The sequence below is a fragment of the Solanum tuberosum genome, unplaced genomic scaffold (assembly GCF_000226075.1).
Source record: "Solanum tuberosum cultivar DM 1-3 516 R44 unplaced genomic scaffold, SolTub_3.0 scf00115, whole genome shotgun sequence".
Taxonomy (NCBI): Eukaryota; Viridiplantae; Streptophyta; class Magnoliopsida; order Solanales; family Solanaceae; genus Solanum; species Solanum tuberosum.
Genome location: NW_006239044.1, coordinates 828380 through 846408, shown reverse-complemented (window position 1 = coordinate 846408; position 18029 = coordinate 828380). Strand labels below are relative to the sequence as shown.

Here is an 18029-nt window from a genome sequence, read left to right as displayed (position 1 = left end):
ATGGTAAACTTAAAGGATTAGAAGTGTTAAATGCATAGTTATGGAACTATTTTGAACCTATGGTTAAAAAAAAGGGATAACTTTGTTATTTTCTCTTAAATGACACCCAAAAAAATAAATATTTGTGCACTTGCCCCAAAATACCTGGCCCAATAATTGTATTTTGCTTACCTGAAAAGGAAACAAAAAGTAAAAAACAAAACCTTTTGCCAGCTCAATCATCATCATCCACAGTTTTTTGCTTGACCAAAAATGTACAGAACGAGGAACAGAGCATAGAGGGAACAATTCTACGATTATTAGGGTTTGTGGGTAGAAGAGGAATCTCAGAATGCCAACACCATGTTGCCAAGGTTTCACCGCATTTCTTCTGAAATTCCTCAATTTCTTACAAACTTTCATTGGTGTCTCCATCATCATTTACTCTGCCTATATGCTTAACCACTGGCACCACCACCACAACGATGTTCATGACGCCCAATTCCTCAATTTTGGCTCAATTGACGTTTCAAATTCTGTCGTCTTGGCTTTACCAGAGTTGAACAAAAATTCGCTTCCAGCTCCATGGTAATGTTTGTTTTCCTGTTTTTATTTCTTTAGAATCAGGAGTTTGATGTTTGAGATCATATTTGTAAAAAAATTGGAGTGGCGAAGGGCGGAACGGTTTACTACATAGGGTTACGGGAGGGAGAAATGTGGGAGGGGCAGTTAACCAACTCAGCTACTAAGATTTTCGAATTAGACTACTCAAATGCAACTGAACAATTCTTTTGGCGATATGATTAGTTATTGAAGTGCTATTTTTGTTTCTTCAGGTTTATATATGCATTCATGGGAATTGGCGTCATCTTATGTTGTATCACTTGTATTGGGCATGTTGGTGCTGAAGCTGTTAATGGGTGTTGCCTTTGCTTTGTATCCTTTTTACTCTTTTGTGTTCCACTGCTTCCATTTTTTATGTTTCTTCCAGATGTATGTATAATCACTGTTAAGTTGTTATCCACAATGCATAACTTTTGGGTTGATTATGTAGCTGAAAGAAACTGATATGTTAGTTAGAACTGAACGCACATTCAGCTCTGTCATAGGTGGATGGATGCCTATTAATATGTTGTCTCTGAATAGGAGTTGCGTGATATGAGAAACTCAGAACTGGAGTGTTTCATCCTTCACACAAATCTGTTTGGAGAGTATATGATGAAAGGGATATTTTCGCGAGGAGTAGAAAGCTAAAACACATGAATTGTCTTGAATGGATAGTCTGATCTTAGTATGGAGCTTCCAGGTTTCCAGTTTTAACTATAGCGGGAATTGCTAACTTCAACAACAACATACTCAGTATAGTACCACAAGTGGTGTATGGTGAGGATAGAGTGTACACAAACCTTACCTTTACTTGTTAGGTAGAGACGTTGTTTCCAAAAGACCCTCGACTCAAAGAAAGCAAAGACACAACATATGAAGACGTAAGCAATAGCAGGAAAGTAAGGAAGTAGAGGCGTACGAGACAACAAGTAGTAATAGAAAATAATAAGAATATGGACATAGTAAAATAATATAAATACTGAAAGTAATACTAATACTACTAGCCGGAGAAACCAGGTGTAAAACTATCTACTCGTAGCCTTCTACTTGAATCCTCGACCTCCACACTCTCCTATTAAGGGGTATGTCCTTGGTAAGTCGAAGGCTTGCCATGTTTTTCGGCTTACTAGGTTTTGCCTAATTACCTCTTCCCAATACTTCTTTGGTCTACCCCTATCTCTCCTCAGTCCCTCCATCGTCAACCTCTCACACCTCCTCATTGGGCCGTCCATGCATCTTTTCTTGATATGTCTGAACCATCTCAATCTAGGCTCTTGCATCTTGTCTGCCACATAAGCCACTTCCACTTTGGCTCGAATATCTTCATTTTTTATCATATCTCTCTTTGTAAGCCCACACATTCATCTTAACTTTCTATTTCCACAACTTTTATCTTCTGTATATTGAAGTTCTTGACTAGCCAACACTCGGCCTCATTCAACAAAGCCGATCTAAATACTATTGAGTAGAACTTACCTTTTAAGTCTTAGTGTCACATTTTTATCAGTTAAGACACCAGAAGCTTGCCTCCATTTCAACCATCCCTCACCAATACAATGTGTGACATCCTCGTCAATCTCTCTGTTACCTTGAATAATAGCCCATAGGTACTTGAAAATCCCTTTCTTGGAGATGACTTGAGAATCCAACCTCACTTCCACGTTCGCTACACGAGGCACATCAATGAACTTGCACTCCACGTACTTTATCTTAGTCCTGCTCAGTCTGTAAGGTTTGTCTCCATACACAAGCTTGTTGTTAACTCCGCTATGCGTCTCATCAATCAGTACAATGTCATCAACAAATAACATGCACCAGGCACCTCCCATCCCATTGAATGCGTCACGTCAGAACATCCATTGCCAAAGCAAATAAAAACGGGCTAAGAGCCGACCCCTAATGCAATCCCATTACCACTAGAAAGTGACTTGAGTCCCTCTTCCTTTTCGTATATTGCTCCACCAATCTCCGTACAAAGTGGATGACTTTCATAGTCGATCGCATGAAGAATTGGTTCTCGAAAATAGAAACCCTCCTCCTTACTGTTATCTCAACCCTTCTCTCCAAACTTTCATAGTGTGACTCAACAACTTGATACCCCTATAGTTATTGCAATTTTAAATATCACCCTTGTTCTTGTACAACAGAATAATAGTACTCCACCTCCACTCCTAGGGCATCTTTGTAGTTCTAAAGATGACATCAAACAATCCAGATAACCATTCCAGACCCGCTCTTCCCGCGCTTTTTTAGAATTCCATCGGAATCTCATCCGGTCTGGTCGCTCTACCCCGCTCATCTTACACATAACCCCTCTACTTCGTCAAGCTTAATGCGCCTACAATACCAAAAATCTCGATAGCTCTCAGAGTGATCTAGATCCCCCAACACCATACTCTTGTACTCCTCTTCATTCAAGAGTTTGTGAAGTATGTCGGCCAACTTTGTCTGATAAGTTCATTTGCCCCCAATACATTGCCCTCCTCATCCTTGGTGCACTTCACTTGGTCTAGATCGCGGGGATGATTAACTTCTCACTTAAAAATTTCATTGGCTTGGATTTTATTGATGTTCTTGGCTATTAATCTGCGCTCATTGATGAGACGGCGACATAGAGAAGATGGTATACCCTTTGTCATGCTTCAAAAAACAAATCAAGAGGGAAGGGTGTCGAGGAGACTGACACAAAAAGTTCTTCCTGTTCTCATTTTGTAAAGAAAAGGAAATTGGATCAGTCCTAAGGGGAAAGTAAGTCTGTAGACCCTCTTGAGGTTACTATTATCATAATCATAAAGTTTCCCCCCCTAATTTTACTATGTCTTTTCGTTTCTTTCCGGCATTTACTATGGCCAAATGAAAAATAAAAGTTAAGTTGTCCCATTGGTCATCATTATACTTCTTCAATTAAGTGCTAATTCATGAATTGATATAAACAGCTAGTACTGATTGACTGTTAGCCTTGACCACTTAAAAATACTAGTACTCTCTGCTAATGATGACTTTTGTACTCTTGGAAGTAAGTCTGGTTGCATTTATTGCAATTGATCATCATTGGGAGAAGGTGAGCTGTTTGTTTCAGATCTAGTCTTCTCCTGGTGTAGAGTTTCTATCCTGGTTTACCTGTTAATAATTCAAATTCAGACACCTGTTTTGTCTCTTCCTAGGATCTTCCAACGGACCCAACTGGAGAACTTCACAGCCTCCGCACCTTTATTCAACAAAATATGGATGTTTGTAAGTGGATTGGCATTGTTGTCGTCGTAATTCAGGCAGGTTTTCTTTGAACTTGAAGGTCTTCTAAGATTTTATTTTGTGTTCCTTGTTTGTTTTTGAATACCTTCATCCAGACTAGGTGATGCTTCTCGTTAAGGTGGAAATTGAGAAAGTTGGGATTACTAATGTATATGTTATCTGGAACATGCTTCAGAATAGGTAGAATCTGCCATTATTATTATTGAAAAGGTGTAGCATAAACTTTGCCTGATGTTATATTAATCAACTTAGCCTTTGGGCAAGGAGCATCTTACAGAGCAACTAGGAAAGAAGATCAAAAGATCTTGTGCGGGTTCTTACAGATAGTATGTTTTCTTTTACTGGGGAAGGGATGTGAAATTCCCCGGTATATACTCTTTACATATGATACATGCTAAAATTTGTGTTTTATCAACTTATGAGCACGAGTGGTGGACAAGAATGAAAGACATGGTCAAAACAGTAGTAAATCAACCCGCTTGTGGTTTTTGGCTTGTGCTCTTGTGATTGATTTAGTATTTTAAAGGTTCTTCTAACTGTTTGTTTGGTGTATGGTCCATGTTGTGCTAAAATCTTATTCTTCGTCATTTCCAGGCATTCTCCTTATTTCTCGCAGTTGTTCTCAGAACTTTGGTTAGTAGCCCTAAACTAAATTATGATATGGAGGGAGATTATGATGTTGTTGGAAGAACGAGGGAGCCACTGCTTGATCCACGTTTAAGCCAAACATCTGGGTTGGCTAAAGGTGATGCAAGAGGTGGCCATTCTGACATCTGGAGTTCACGGATGAGGGAAAAGGTAAGTTTTAAAGATGTATAATATGAATACATTAAAGGGCATCAATTAGGCTGGTATTTTGATTTGCTTAGCAGTCTACTGGCTAGTCAGACAAGCTCTAGACTTCGAGGTTTAAATGGTAAAATTAGTTTTTTGCGGATTAATATGTCAAGAAATGGTTGCATTCTGTGGTTGGATCCCTAATAGGCAAAGATCAGGTTGCTTATGCTCCCTTGCATTTTTACCTGTTCCTTGACAATGTCTAAGAGAGAGGGTTAGCACATATTATTGAAGTTACTGAAGAACCTTATCATGTCTTGTCGGTAGTTTGCAGTCACTACTAAAAACAAGGAAAAAATGACAGACAAAAAACGATGGACGGCGTCATTCCAAAATGCGACGCCATTTGCGACGCTGTCCGTCGTTTTTATTTTTAATTTTTTTTTTACAAAAAGCGACATATAGTGATTCTATGTCCGTCGCTTTTTTTGTTGGATTTTATGCCATATATATATATAAAATTAATAATTATTTATGTAATATGCATAAGAACGTCGTCCGTCGTTTTTAATTAAAAATAATTATTTATAAATTAAATAACGACGTCGTCTATCGTTTTTAGTTAATTTTAATTTATTTATTTTTTTAAAAAGCGACGGACGACGTCGCCTAGTCCGTCGCTTTTTGGTCAAACATTTTTAAAAAGTGACCCACGGCACTCAAGTCCGTCACTTTTTTGGTCAAACATTTTTTAAAAAGCGGCGGACAAAGCGACATCGTAAGTCGCTTTTCTTAAAATATCTAGGAGATAGACGCAAATTTCCTCATTCTCTCTTTTCCTCTTCCTTCTCTCTAGAAATAGACACAAACCACCCATACTGCCACCACTGTCGCCGCCGCCCTCATCCCTACTACGCTGACTGTCGCAAACCTAAGCCCCTTGCTGCCCCATCCTCTCTCCCTTCTTATTAAATTAAGGTTAGAGTTCGTGTTTATTTTAGTTTTTTTCAATATGAGTAATTTTTTATTTGTTAGTTTGTTTATTCTATTTAGTTTGTTGAATTTATGTTATTAACATAGTTAGTTTATATATTTGATTGTTAGTTAGTGAATGAATTTAAAATTTTGATTTTAGGGTTTTAGTTTGAATTGGGTTTTTTTCCTTAATTAGATTGAGAATTGAGTATTTTTGAGTTGGAATTGAAGTGTTTTTGAAGTTAGAAGTTAGAACTAGTTGAATTTTTGAACCTAGATACTTGAATATAATATGTTTGAAAGTTGAACTTAGAAAAATATTGGATTGTATGATTTTTGAAGTTTAGAACTAATTACTCCCTCCGTCCCATTTTATGTGGCACTTTTCAGATTTTGAGATTCAAATAAGTCTATTTTTGACCGTATGCTTTTCATAAATCTTTTAAACATTTTGAATTATTAATTATTGTGACTTATAATACTTTTTACGTAGTTTACATATATAAATTTCATTCCAAAAAATTTGAAGATTCCATGCACAAATTGTCGGTTAAATTTAAACTGTTTGACTCTCGAAAAACGAAAAGTGTCGCATAAATTGGGACAGAGGGAGTAGAAGTTAGATAATCAATGTAATGAACTTGAATTTTAGGATTTTTGAAGTTGAACTTAGAAGTTTTTTTGGTTTGTATAAATTTTGAACTTTTAGACTTTAGAACTTCATGAACTTGAACTTTAGATACTTGAATTTTAGGATTTTTGTCATTAGATACTTGAACTTATTAATATGTTTAAACTAATTAATATAATTAAAGTTCAAAAATCCTAAAATTCAAGTATCTAAAGTTCAAGATCATGAAGTTCTAAGTTCTAATTAATTAGTTCTAAAGTCTAAAATTCAATATTTATACAAACTAAAATAACTTCTAAGTTCAACTTTAAAAATCCTAAAATTCAAGTTCATGACATTGAATATCTAATTAGTTCTAATTAGTTGAACCTTCAAAAATCATACAATCCAATTTTTTTTGAAGTTCAACTTTCAAACATTCTATTTTCAAGTATGTAAGTTCAAAAATTCAACTAGTTCATACTTCTTAGTTCTAACTTCAATTTCAACTCAAAAATACCAATTGACAATCTAATTCAAAAAACCTCAATTCAAATTAAAGCTCTAAAATCAAAATTATAACTTCATTCACTAACTAACAATCAAATATACAAACTAACTATGTTAATAACATAAATTCAACAAACTAAATAGAATAAACTAACTAACAGTTAAAAAATTACTCAAATTGAAAAAACTAAAATAAATACGAACTGTAACCTTAATTTAATAAGGAGAGAGAGGGGATGGGGCAGCAGGGGCCGAGGTCGGCGGCAACAGGGACGAGGGCGGTAGTGTGGGTGGTTTGCGTCTGTTTCTAGAGAGGAAAAGAGAGAATGAGGAAATCGTGTTGTCTCTCATATATTTTAAGAAAAGTGACGGACGTTGCTTTTTTAAAAATGTTTGACCAAAAAGCGGTGGATTAAGCGACGCCGTCCATCGCTTTTTAAAAGTAATAATTGATAAATTAACGGACGTTGTCGTTATAAATAATTATTTTTTAATTAATAGCGACGGACGACGTCCCTACGTATATGAAATAAATAATTATTAAGTATATATATATTTGGCACAAAAAAAGCACTGTCAGTCGCTTTTTGTAAAAATAATTAAAACGATGGATAGCGTCGCAAATGACATTGCATTTTGAAACGACGTCGTCCATAATTTTTTTCCTCTTCTTTAGTAATGTACATGAGATTCTTAATTTTGGAACATGTTAACTTAGGTGCTTTATTGCAATGCTGAATACTTGTGAACTTCATCTGCTTTTTCTTCAACAAGATTATCATGTGGGGACAAGGCTGTTTATGTAGATTTGCTGATCCACTCTTTAACCAGATCAATTTATATTTCTGAATTATTTATTTTCGTTGTTGACCTTTGGAATCCAGTATCATTTGGATGGAGAAGCAAGACATCATATACCAAACCCAAATCCATCATGAGGATAGTAAGAAACACAGAGGACGTGACGTTGAATCTCATGGAGTAGATAAACTGGCAACATGGCTGAGTATGAAGCCTTGTTCAATGATTGTGTACCATAAATTATAAACCTTTTGTTTGTTGTCTGTTTATGTAGGCAGTGTACATATGTCTGCAGAAAGACATTGCAAAGCCGGGATGTAGAGAAATACATAACTCGCTTGTTAATAGGATCCTTTGTTGAGAAGCACTTTACCAGAGTGCATTTCTAGTTTGGTGTCATAGTGAAATTTGATCTCTTGTTAATTCTTCCAAATGTAGCAACAATTGTGTACGAGTCTCGATGTATGGTTTTCCAAGCCTGATTGATCTCTGCTTATTTTTCGTAAGTAAATACATAGAAAAGTAGTATAGCTTAGTTTTGTCTGTATACATTCTCACAGAACATGATAGGTGTAAGGATCCTCCTCAAAAGGAGTATGAATACCTTCTATTTTAGCTAGGAGAATTATATTTATTATCTAATAGTATTTCTTTTCTGTAGTTATACCGTTTTAACCAACACAGAGTACATTAAAAAATAATGATAAGGATCTGACTTTGTTAGCAAATGCTATTTGAGTGCATTTGTCTCATTATATTCTCAGGTGTTTTTAGAAAATAATTGTCCGGTTTAAGTATTTGGCGTGAAAGAGGGATGACTGCAATGGTGCTGTAGTTCGCAAGGAGAAACTAGCTGAATGCCTTGGGAGTGCAAAGCCTTGATATATATATATTTTCATATTTAGAATTTTTGTTTTCTCTATTTTTAAGGACAAGGACTGTGTGCATATCTTGGCAATTGCATTGTGGAAGGTGTTGTATAAAGTGATTTCTGTAATTTGTTGGTTAAGAAAGAAATCTTTACACCGCCATGGAACTGAGTTTGGAATCATAGAGCTGAGTATGCTCTGCTGATGGTGATAACTGATATAGTTGTAGATTGTAGCTTCTGATGTTAATAAAACGACAGCTAGGTTAAAATTCATTAAAACTGCCTGGAAAGAAATTAACTCATGAAAGAACAGTCATTTAAGCGCATTCACTAGTAAATGAAGGGTAGATAACATTTTAAAGTTTTATTAAGGACTGTAGACATGATTCTATCAGACGTGCTCAATATATAAAGGGGATTATATTTCCTTGAAACATCATCTCACAAAGATACATAAAATATTGTCTTTGTGATCTCAAATATATCATAAACTCTGAGGATATTCATATCAAGACGTGGTTGAACTCTTATAATTTTAATTTAATATCTATATATTTAAAATTTATTGCAAACAACACCTTTCACCAACCCATCCCCAATTATTTTAATAATAATAAGGAAATGTATAGTATAATATTGTAGTTGGTATGCATGTGATGGTTCTAGATTTGCTTGTGCACAGTGCACTGTCACTTTCATAGAATTGCACATACCATGACAAAACATCTTTTACTTGCTCATATCTTGTCGGTGTTCTGCTTTATTTTTCTAGTTATTCAAAAGAAAAATAATTCAGTTTTAACGAATAGTCAAAAGAGTTATTCAGCTGCCAGTCACAAGATTTTTCCTCCTCTTTCACTCTTGTTTTTTGGCTTCTGGTTAAAATCCCATCTAGCTGGTAAATTTGTACTTCAAATACAAACAAGGTACATTTCCTTTCCAGCTAAGAATATTCGGGTGGTTAATAAACAAAATGCACATTTGTGTCTGCAATCTATTTTTTATATTACAGTCAAAGCATATATGTATATACAAAATAATTTCAGATATAGATCAGTAAAGATTTCATACACTTCACAACATTAAACAAATTACTTGTAGGCAGTGTTCTTGGCAAATACAATAATACACAAACAACAATAATCTTATATAAATGTGCAAGAAAAAATGCAAAAAACAGAAGAAGAATTGGAGAAGGCTCATCACATTTTACCTGCCAATTCAACAACGGATTCATTCACAAGCTCTTCGAGCAACTTCTCTTCAATTTCGACTCCTACGTTGTCTAATTCTAATCTCAAGTTTTCAAGCCACATTTTGCCCATCACCTCCTTCCCTACCATTTCCTCAACAACCAGGCTGTTTAAGTCCCCACCATCTGTAGACAGATATTTCACTTCACTAGAAAACCATTCCTTCATCCGGTCCCACACTTGTTCCAATAATACTAGTCTAGTTCCCTGTGGCAGATTATTGTGGACCCCCATATAAGGTATGGCTTTTTGGAAGTTGTCTGCCCCATATTCTGCAATTTCTAGTAAAGCTGCATTTACACAATCAAACACAAGCTTTTGGGTTGATCTCCTTTGCCTTCGCTTAGACTCATGTAGTGTCTCCTTCTCATTCAGATCAATGTATTTTTCTCTGAGTGATGGGTCCAAAGGGCTTTCAGGAGAATGCCACATGGTTGAGAAAGCATCAGGCTGCACTTCATCAAGGCCGGCCACGGTTAGTAATGTTTGAACAAAAGAGAACCATTCACGTTCTACTTCCTCAGTCCTCTGAGTGGATGATGATGGTCTTACACAAACTGAACTGGCTGTATCTGCACAAGAATCATCCCATGACAATGTACGTGCAATTGATCCTATTGGAGGAGATTTGTCAATCAAATTGGACCTTAAAGAGTGAACAGATAACTCGGCACCTGTTAATTTGATTGGGGTGGGAGGAATAGATTTAGTTTTAAACCAAGAAAGTAAAGAGAAGCAAAGAATTATGGGAGTTCGTTGACGACATTTACCATGACGGTCTGGCTTGATACCTCCAGATGATATACATGTTGGATGGTCATCCTCTTCAAATGGTGTCTCCAAAACTGATATAGGACTTGGTTGGTCCTGGTTCTCACATAGGTGTCTGGCGCGCAAAGATCTTGCTCCAAAGAGCACAACCTACAAAAGTGTTATAACATAAATCCGCTTTGAACTTCTTAAGTAGTCATGTTGACGCTATTTGAGTTATCCATTTTCAGACAATTCCCACACATTAAAATGAAAAAGAGAATTTTTTAAAGACATCACAGAGTGTCATAAAATATGCAAGACATTGTAAATGCATGACATAAAAGATGTGTAGACCGAAACCACAAACAAAATAATGATGTAAAATGCAAATAACCCTTTTCCAACTTGCTACAGAGTAATAGGAAGAAACATCAGGTAACTGCTTTACCTCAGGAGAGGTTGCGGTTTGTTTCCCAACCAAATCTTCGCAAGTTAGTGCACATGATGATTCGCGAATATTGGTTGTTGAGCACTCAACCCCTGGATCATCAACACCACTATATTTGTCAAGTTCTGATAGAGAATGTAAAGGCTTTGCGCCGGACTGCAAGTCATCATTGGATTGCAAACACTTGGCTCCGTCTTTGTTTGGCTTTTTGGTTCTAGAGAAAAAGAGATTTGAGAACTTCCCTTTCAATGATGATTTTGTACTTCTAGATTTTGTTGTATGCTTGGGAAGGTCATTTTCTCCTGTCACGGGATCTGGGGCATCCACATTCAACTGTGAACTGAATGCAGTAGAGGATACAGGAACAGACATAGATCTCAAAAGATTCTTTGGTGACTTGTTGATACCTTCATCATCTTTGGATTTACTCACAGAGTTGGAATTTGAAATCTGGGGATCTTCTTTAATATTATCCTGCTCCATTCTTCTGGTCGTCTTAATTTCAGAAAGAGCAAGCATTTCACCTAAAGTGCTGCTGTTGCTTCTCCTCATTTGTCTTTGTTCTTGACAACTGCCATTAGATGCCACCATCGCCCATCTCTCCGAAAGTCTCTTCTTGGCTTCTCTGGAAACTGAAGATTCATGGGAATAAGAAGCACGGCTCAAGGAGGAACAAGAATAAGGGCTGCCAAACCTATTGATATATTCCCATGAGTGCCTAGAAGCTGGTGACATGACTTCAGAATCACTGAGATTTCCAGCTGCATACTCTTTTTCAGATTTATTAAATGAGCTTTCATCACCAATGTAGCCATTTGCAAATACAGAAGAAAGTACTGTTTCATCCCTTTGATGTCCACCTATGTTTACTCGCATGTGCTGTGTAATAGCCTTTGCCACTTCTCTTGATTCTTGAGCTTCATTAGCCTCCATGTTGACAAAACTTGTTTCAGTTTGTGATACTCTTGGTGATGCAGATGGTGAAGAACTTGCATCCCTAAAGTTGTGAGTCTTACCAAGACTTGGTTTTAATACGACTATTCGTGTAGGTTGAGCATGACTTTCATCAATGTTCCAACTTGCTACAGGAGGGGAAAATTCCATATGAGCTTTGGCCTTGTTGCCCTGATCTATATGGATGGCTCTCCTTATATTTTTCTCATTTTTCTTCACTGATCCACTAAATTTACAATCATCAATCATCTTTGATGGTCTTAGAACAGTTATTCGCTTTGTCTCAGGAGGAGGAGGTATAGACTGCAAATTATATAAATGCTGAGTAAACATTGGATTTGGTTCTTGCAGAAACTTGAGGAACAGATCCGTGTTGGAACTTAAGACATCCAATGCATCTTGGAATTCCTTAGACTGGCGAAGTTGTTCATCTATGGATAAACATTTTGCTTCAATAAACTTTTGACGAACAAAAGCTGACTTCTTTTCAAAACTAATTTCATCGTGTCTTGCCTTTTGTGGGGATTTACTTCTCACAGAGTTCATTTTTGGGGGGTGCTGCCAAACTTCATAAACATCTTTATATTCATTCTGCTCGGGGTATTGATGTAATTCTTGCTGCAGTTCTTCCGTCAAGGATTCATTTTCGTCCTGGCAATAGCTGAAAGAGGAATCTGTATGACACCGTGAATGACCTCCAAAATGACTTCTTATAGCTGGAACAGATTTCTGCGGAAGAGCATCAAGCCCCATCAGTTTAGCAACAACACTAGGTGGATTGTGTCTAGAATCTATTTCCTTGGACATTTCTTGGGCTATGAGCATCTTCATTGGCATTCCATTTGATTTCCTGTTTGAATTAGTCCGCTTCAAACCCGAGACAACCTGCATGCACCATATCATTAGTATTAAGCCAAACTCTGCAGAAAATCAGCACCTTCCTCTCTATATAAATGTCACCTGGATAGAGGACGCACCATTTTTTCTTCTACTTGATCCTCAGAAGATGGCGGCAACCTCACCAGATCTGATTGGCTCCTTGAGAGTGAACCTGCAATAAGTTGGACCAGCTCAACATGCAGATTCGATCTCATATTAATAGATAGAATAAACTACAGGGGCAAAAACTGAAGGTAGCATAAAATCAAATGAGAACAAGCCATGCTCGCGGGTTGTTTGAAGAATCAAAGGTCATATGTTCTATAATTGAAATCAACGTGTTTTTCTGCACAAACTAAATTACACAACCGTGCTTTGTTTACGTTGTTTTCAATGCTCAATACGTTCATGGGATAAAAAGTTGAGTCAATATTCCACAGAAACAACATTCGTGACAATGAAAACGGGAGACAGAAAAACATATAAGTAGCAAAGAGTTTTACCATCACGATGTGGTTTATCTGTAAGCAACCTGTTTCCTGCCACCCCTGAATTCAAATCAAAAAGGTTCACCATTCGTCCCAAGCATCCTGGAGAAGGTTTATCATAAGTACGACTCCTGCCATTCTGAAGTCCATTCATCTTAATTCCTGAGATTGCATAATGAAGATCATAAATCCCAAAGTGCACATCAAGTAATCCCTTCTGAAACTTAAAAAGTTTTAAATCACCAACAATGTCTCACCTCTATTCATATCTACACAAAGAGATAGGCATTCAACATATGTTTAATATGGAAAAAGGTATGCTTTTACAGGTATAGACCTATCTATGCAAATAGAAAAAAGGGAGAGATTTGGACAGAAAACAATTCAATATACAAAAAGCATCATTCTTCATTGACTGCAACTACATGAAACTATGAAAGGTAAAATCAAAGAGAAAATTACAGTGATCAATGACCGGACAAAGTAACCAAGGAAAAAAAAAATCATAGATGCTGAACAGAAGAAGATCAAAACTCAAACTGCACGCCTTGAAGCTTTCATGCAGAAAACTCTGAAGAGATTAAGTTGATTGAATTAGTGGCATTCAGAATTTTGAAGAGTTTTTCAAAACAAAAATTTCACAATTTTGCAAAAAAAATGTTCTTCAACCAAATGCCACAAAACGCCATTGATCACTGTAATTTTATTGTTGTTGTAACCAAACGCCACAAAAGAAAATGTTTTCAGTTTTTGTAAGACTGAAAAACTGCTCCATAGTCGTTTTACTAAACAATTCCTTCAAGAGAAAGACCAACTGAAATACACTCTAAAAAAAGAGAACACACCTTTGCACTAGTATCATTCATGGCAAACATACAATCTATATCATTATATTATTTATACTTGTAAAATCATGTTATAAATTTTCTAGGAGTTTTTTTAATCATGTTTATAATAATTTTAAACTATTAATGTATTTTTGAAATTTTGTATTATTATGTTATTTTATTATATTATGAATTAAAAATTTAAATATCCACCTTGCCCCATCTCATGCCCCACCTTTTAAAACACTAATACAGATCAGTCGCAGCTAACACACATAAACATCTATTACAGATATAAGTAATTTCAGAATGAAGTGTTGGGCTCTCACCAATTTTGCATCAGTAAGTTCCTTTACAAGACGTAAATCATGGAAATAAACACAGATAATGATGACGAAATAAAAATCAAACTAAAATTCGGAAATGTATTCACTGGAAAAGCACAATTACGCCAAAAACGAAAGAAAAACAAAGCAAAAGATGTATGTAGAGAGAGAACGATTCAATTTATTTACCTTAGAAAAATGAGATCGAAAGGGATTGCAGAAAGCGAAAACAGAAAAAGCACCAGCAGCTCCACTAGAAGCTTCACAGCTCAAAGCAACAGAGTGAAGTCAGATAAATGCGATGTGCGTTTGCTTAAAGGTGTTTACCCCGTAGAGTGGTCGGTGGAATCGAAAAACTAACGTTCCGGAGAAAATGTGGCCGTGTATTCGGATTCGCGGACTGTTAACTGAAATTATTTTCACGGCAGAGTAGTCGCCGGTAAGGTAGAACTGACATTCCGGCGAAATGTGACCGGAGATTCAGCTTCGCCTAAATTCTCAGATAAAAGTTCTTCAGTCGAGCCTCAGATAAAAGTGGTGCTTCAGTCGAGCACTCGCCGATGTCGGAAATATGGCCGGAGCTTCGTTCACCGACTAAGGGACTTGACTAGTTTTTGTTTTATTTGTGATTATTAATGAGTCTTTTGCAGAGAGAGAAAGTAAAGGAGAAGTGAAATGGAAATTTTCCTCATCAATAAGGACAGAATAAATAAACATTTCTAAATAAAGTAAAAGTAAATTTATTTGACAATGTGAAGTCCGATCCTTATTCTTTTAGGTAATTGTATTATGACCCACATTATATTTTTTTCATTGACATTCGCCCTCCACACCAAAACACTATATAAGCATTCTTGAATTTTGTACCAATATATTATATTTTTTACTATATTATAAAAGAGAGTTTAGGCCCAAATATAATATATAATATATAATATTCAAGATTGGGAAAAGTCTCAATCTTGAATATTATATATTATATTTGGGCCTAAACTCTCTTTTATAATATAGTAAAAAATATAATATATTGGTACAAAATTCAAGAATGCTTATATAGTGTTTTGGTGTGGAGGGCGAATGTCAATGAAAAAAATATAATGTGGGTCATAATACAATTACCTAAAAGAATAAGGATCGGACTTCACATTGTCAAATAAATTTACTTTTACTTTATTTAGAAATGTTTATTTATTCTGTCCTTATTGATGAGGAAAATTTCCATTTCACTTCTCCTTTACTTTCTCTCTCTGCAAAAGACTCATTAATAATCACAAATAAAACAAAAACTAGTCAAGTCCCTTAGTCGGTGAACGAAGCTCCGGCCATATTTCCGACATCGGCGAGTGCTCGACTGAAGCACCACTTTTATCTGAGGCTCGACTGAAGAACTTTTATCTGAGAATTTAGGCGAAGCTGAATCTCCGGTCACATTTCGCCGGAATGTCAGTTCTACCTTACCGGCGACTACTCTGCCGTGAAAATAATTTCAGTTAACAGTCCGCGAATCCGAATACACGGCCACATTTTCTCCGGAACGTTAGTTTTTCGATTCCACCGACCACTCTACGGGGTAAACACCTTTAAGCAAACGCACATCGCATTTATCTGACTTCACTCTGTTGCTTTGAGCTGTGAAGCTTCTAGTGGAGCTGCTGGTGCTTTTTCTGTTTTCGCTTTCTGCAATCCCTTTCGATCTCATTTTTCTAAGGTAAATAAATTGAATCGTTCTCTCTCTACATACATCTTTTGCTTTGTTTTTCTTTCGTTTTTGGCGTAATTGTGCTTTTCCAGTGAATACATTTCCGAATTTTAGTTTGATTTTTATTTCGTCATCATTATCTGTGTTTATTTCCATGATTTACGTCTTGTAAAGGAACTTACTGATGCAAAATTGGTGAGAGCCCAACACTTCATTCTGAAATTACTTATATCTGTAATAGATGTTTATGTGTGTTAGCTGCGACTGATCTGTATTAGTGTTTTAAAAGGTGGGGCATGAGATGGGGCAAGGTGGATATTTAAATTTTTAATTCATAATATAATAAAATAACATAATAATACAAAATTTCAAAAATACATTAATAGTTTAAAATTATTATAAACATGATTAAAAAAACTCCTAGAAAATTTATAACATGATTTTACAAGTATAAATAATATAATGATATAGATTGTATGTTTGCCATGAATGATACTAGTGCAAAGGTGTGTTCTCTTTTTTTAGAGTGTATTTCAGTTGGTCTTTCTCTTGAAGGAATTGTTTAGTAAAACGACTATGGAGCAGTTTTTCAGTCTTACAAAAACTGAAAACATTTTCTTTTGTGGCGTTTGGTTACAACAACAATAAAATTACAGTGATCAATGGCGTTTTGTGGCATTTGGTTGAAGAACATTTTTTTTGCAAAATTGTGAAATTTTTGTTTTGAAAAACTCTTCAAAATTCTGAATGCCACTAATTCAATCAACTTAATCTCTTCAGAGTTTTCTGCATGAAAGCTTCAAGGCGTGCAGTTTGAGTTTTGATCTTCTTCTGTTCAGCATCTATGATTTTTTTTTTCCTTGGTTACTTTGTCCGGTCATTGATCACTGTAATTTTCTCTTTGATTTTACCTTTCATAGTTTCATGTAGTTGCAGTCAATGAAGAATGATGCTTTTTGTATATTGAATTGTTTTCTGTCCAAATCTCTCCCTTTTTTCTATTTGCATAGATAGGTCTATACCTGTAAAAGCATACCTTTTTCCATATTAAACATATGTTGAATGCCTATCTCTTTGTGTAGATATGAATAGAGGTGAGACATTGTTGGTGATTTAAAACTTTTTAAGTTTCAGAAGGGATTACTTGATGTGCACTTTGGGATTTATGATCTTCATTATGCAATCTCAGGAATTAAGATGAATGGACTTCAGAATGGCAGGAGTCGTACTTATGATAAACCTTCTCCAGGATGCTTGGGACGAATGGTGAACCTTTTTGATTTGAATTCAGGGGTGGCAGGAAACAGGTTGCTTACAGATAAACCACATCGTGATGGTAAAACTCTTTGCTACTTATATGTTTTTCTGTCTCCCGTTTTCATTGTCACGAATGTTGTTTCTGTGGAATATTGACTCAACTTTTTATCCCATGAACGTATTGAGCATTGAAAACAACGTAAACAAAGCACGGTTGTGTAATTTAGTTTGTGCAGAAAAACACGTTGATTTCAATTATAGAACATATGACCTTTGATTCTTCAAACAACCCGCGAGCATGGCTTGTTCTCATTTGATTTTATGCTACCTTCAGTTTTTGCCCCTGTAGTTTATTCTATCTATTAATATGAGATCGAATCTGCATGTTGAGCTGGTCCAACTTATTGCAGGTTCACTCTCAAGGAGCCAATCAGATCTGGTGAGGTTGCCGCCATCTTCTGAGGATCAAGTAGAAGAAAAAATGGTGCGTCCTCTATCCAGGTGACATTTATATAGAGAGGAAGGTGCTGATTTTCTGCAGAGTTTGGCTTAACTATCTATATATATATATATCACAAATGGAAAAATCCCAATCAAGGAATCAACATATATTATTTACAAATGACTTAAAAAACTTTAAAATATTTAAAAGCTATATAATAAAATAGGAGAAGTTTCTTGAAAATTATATATTATATTTATTATATAGTAGAACTTGGGCATAAACTCCCTTTTAAAATAATATAGAATATATATATATATAT

General features: G+C 35.7%; 2 protein-coding genes and 1 long non-coding RNA gene across 6 annotated transcripts; 2 read left to right on the top strand and 1 right to left on the bottom strand.

The window, feature by feature from the left end:
- Positions 1-195: 195 nt before the first annotated feature.
- Positions 196-8006, top strand: LOC102584085 (tetraspanin-20). The gene is made up of 6 exons (XM_006350228.2): positions 196-567; positions 816-915; positions 3566-3646; positions 3750-3854; positions 4432-4635; positions 7594-8006. The coding sequence occupies exons 1-6, from the start codon at positions 332-334 to the stop codon at positions 7645-7647; spliced, it is 780 nt and encodes a 259-aa protein (XP_006350290.1). The 5' UTR covers positions 196-331; the 3' UTR covers positions 7648-8006.
- A 1401-nt stretch (positions 8007-9407) lies between these two features.
- LOC102583747 (uncharacterized) lies at positions 9408-14990 on the bottom strand. 3 transcript variants are annotated; one of them, XM_015309977.1, is made up of 6 exons: positions 14499-14990; positions 13172-13379; positions 12767-12840; positions 10836-12674; positions 10405-10555; positions 9408-10308 (listed from the first exon to the last, which is right to left on the bottom strand). In XM_015309977.1, the coding sequence occupies exons 2-6, from the start codon at positions 13308-13310 to the stop codon at positions 9584-9586; spliced, it is 2928 nt and encodes a 975-aa protein (XP_015165463.1). In that variant the 5' UTR covers positions 13311-13379; positions 14499-14990; the 3' UTR covers positions 9408-9583. The 3 variants fall into 3 exon arrangements, with proteins under 3 accessions (XP_015165463.1, XP_006350289.1, XP_015165464.1); XM_006350227.2 differs by having other exon boundaries at positions 13172-13318; XM_015309978.1 differs by lacking the exons at positions 13172-13379; positions 14499-14990 and having other exon boundaries at positions 12750-12840.
- Positions 14991-15525: 535 nt separating this feature from the next.
- Positions 15526-17795, top strand: LOC102583533 (uncharacterized). 2 transcript variants are annotated; one of them, XR_001473798.1, is made up of 3 exons: positions 15526-16017; positions 17137-17344; positions 17676-17795. It is a non-coding gene; the product is annotated as an uncharacterized lncRNA (long non-coding RNA). The 2 variants fall into 2 exon arrangements; XR_367498.2 differs by having other exon boundaries at positions 17198-17344; positions 17676-17793.
- Positions 17796-18029: the final 234 nt, after the last annotated feature.

Bases quoted from the DNA above. Each gene is read 5' to 3' on its own strand.
- LOC102584085 (XM_006350228.2), top strand. From the start codon at position 332: ATGCCAACACCATGTTGCCAAGGTTTCACCGCATTTCTTCTGAAATTC. The intron at 568-815 runs GTAATGTTTGTT...TTGTTTCTTCAG, and splicing joins AATTCGCTTCCAGCTCCATG to GTTTATATATGCATTCATGG. The intron at 3,855-4,431 runs GCAGGTTTTCTT...CGTCATTTCCAG, and splicing joins TTGTTGTCGTCGTAATTCAG to GCATTCTCCTTATTTCTCGC.
- LOC102583747 (XM_015309977.1), bottom strand. From the start codon at position 13,310: ATGAATGGACTTCAGAATGGCAGGAGTCGTACTTATGATAAACCTTCT. The intron at 12,841-13,171 runs GTAAAACTCTTT...AACTTATTGCAG, and splicing joins AGATAAACCACATCGTGATG to GTTCACTCTCAAGGAGCCAA. The intron at 12,675-12,766 runs GTGCGTCCTCTA...TGGTGCATGCAG, and splicing joins ATCAAGTAGAAGAAAAAATG to GTTGTCTCGGGTTTGAAGCG.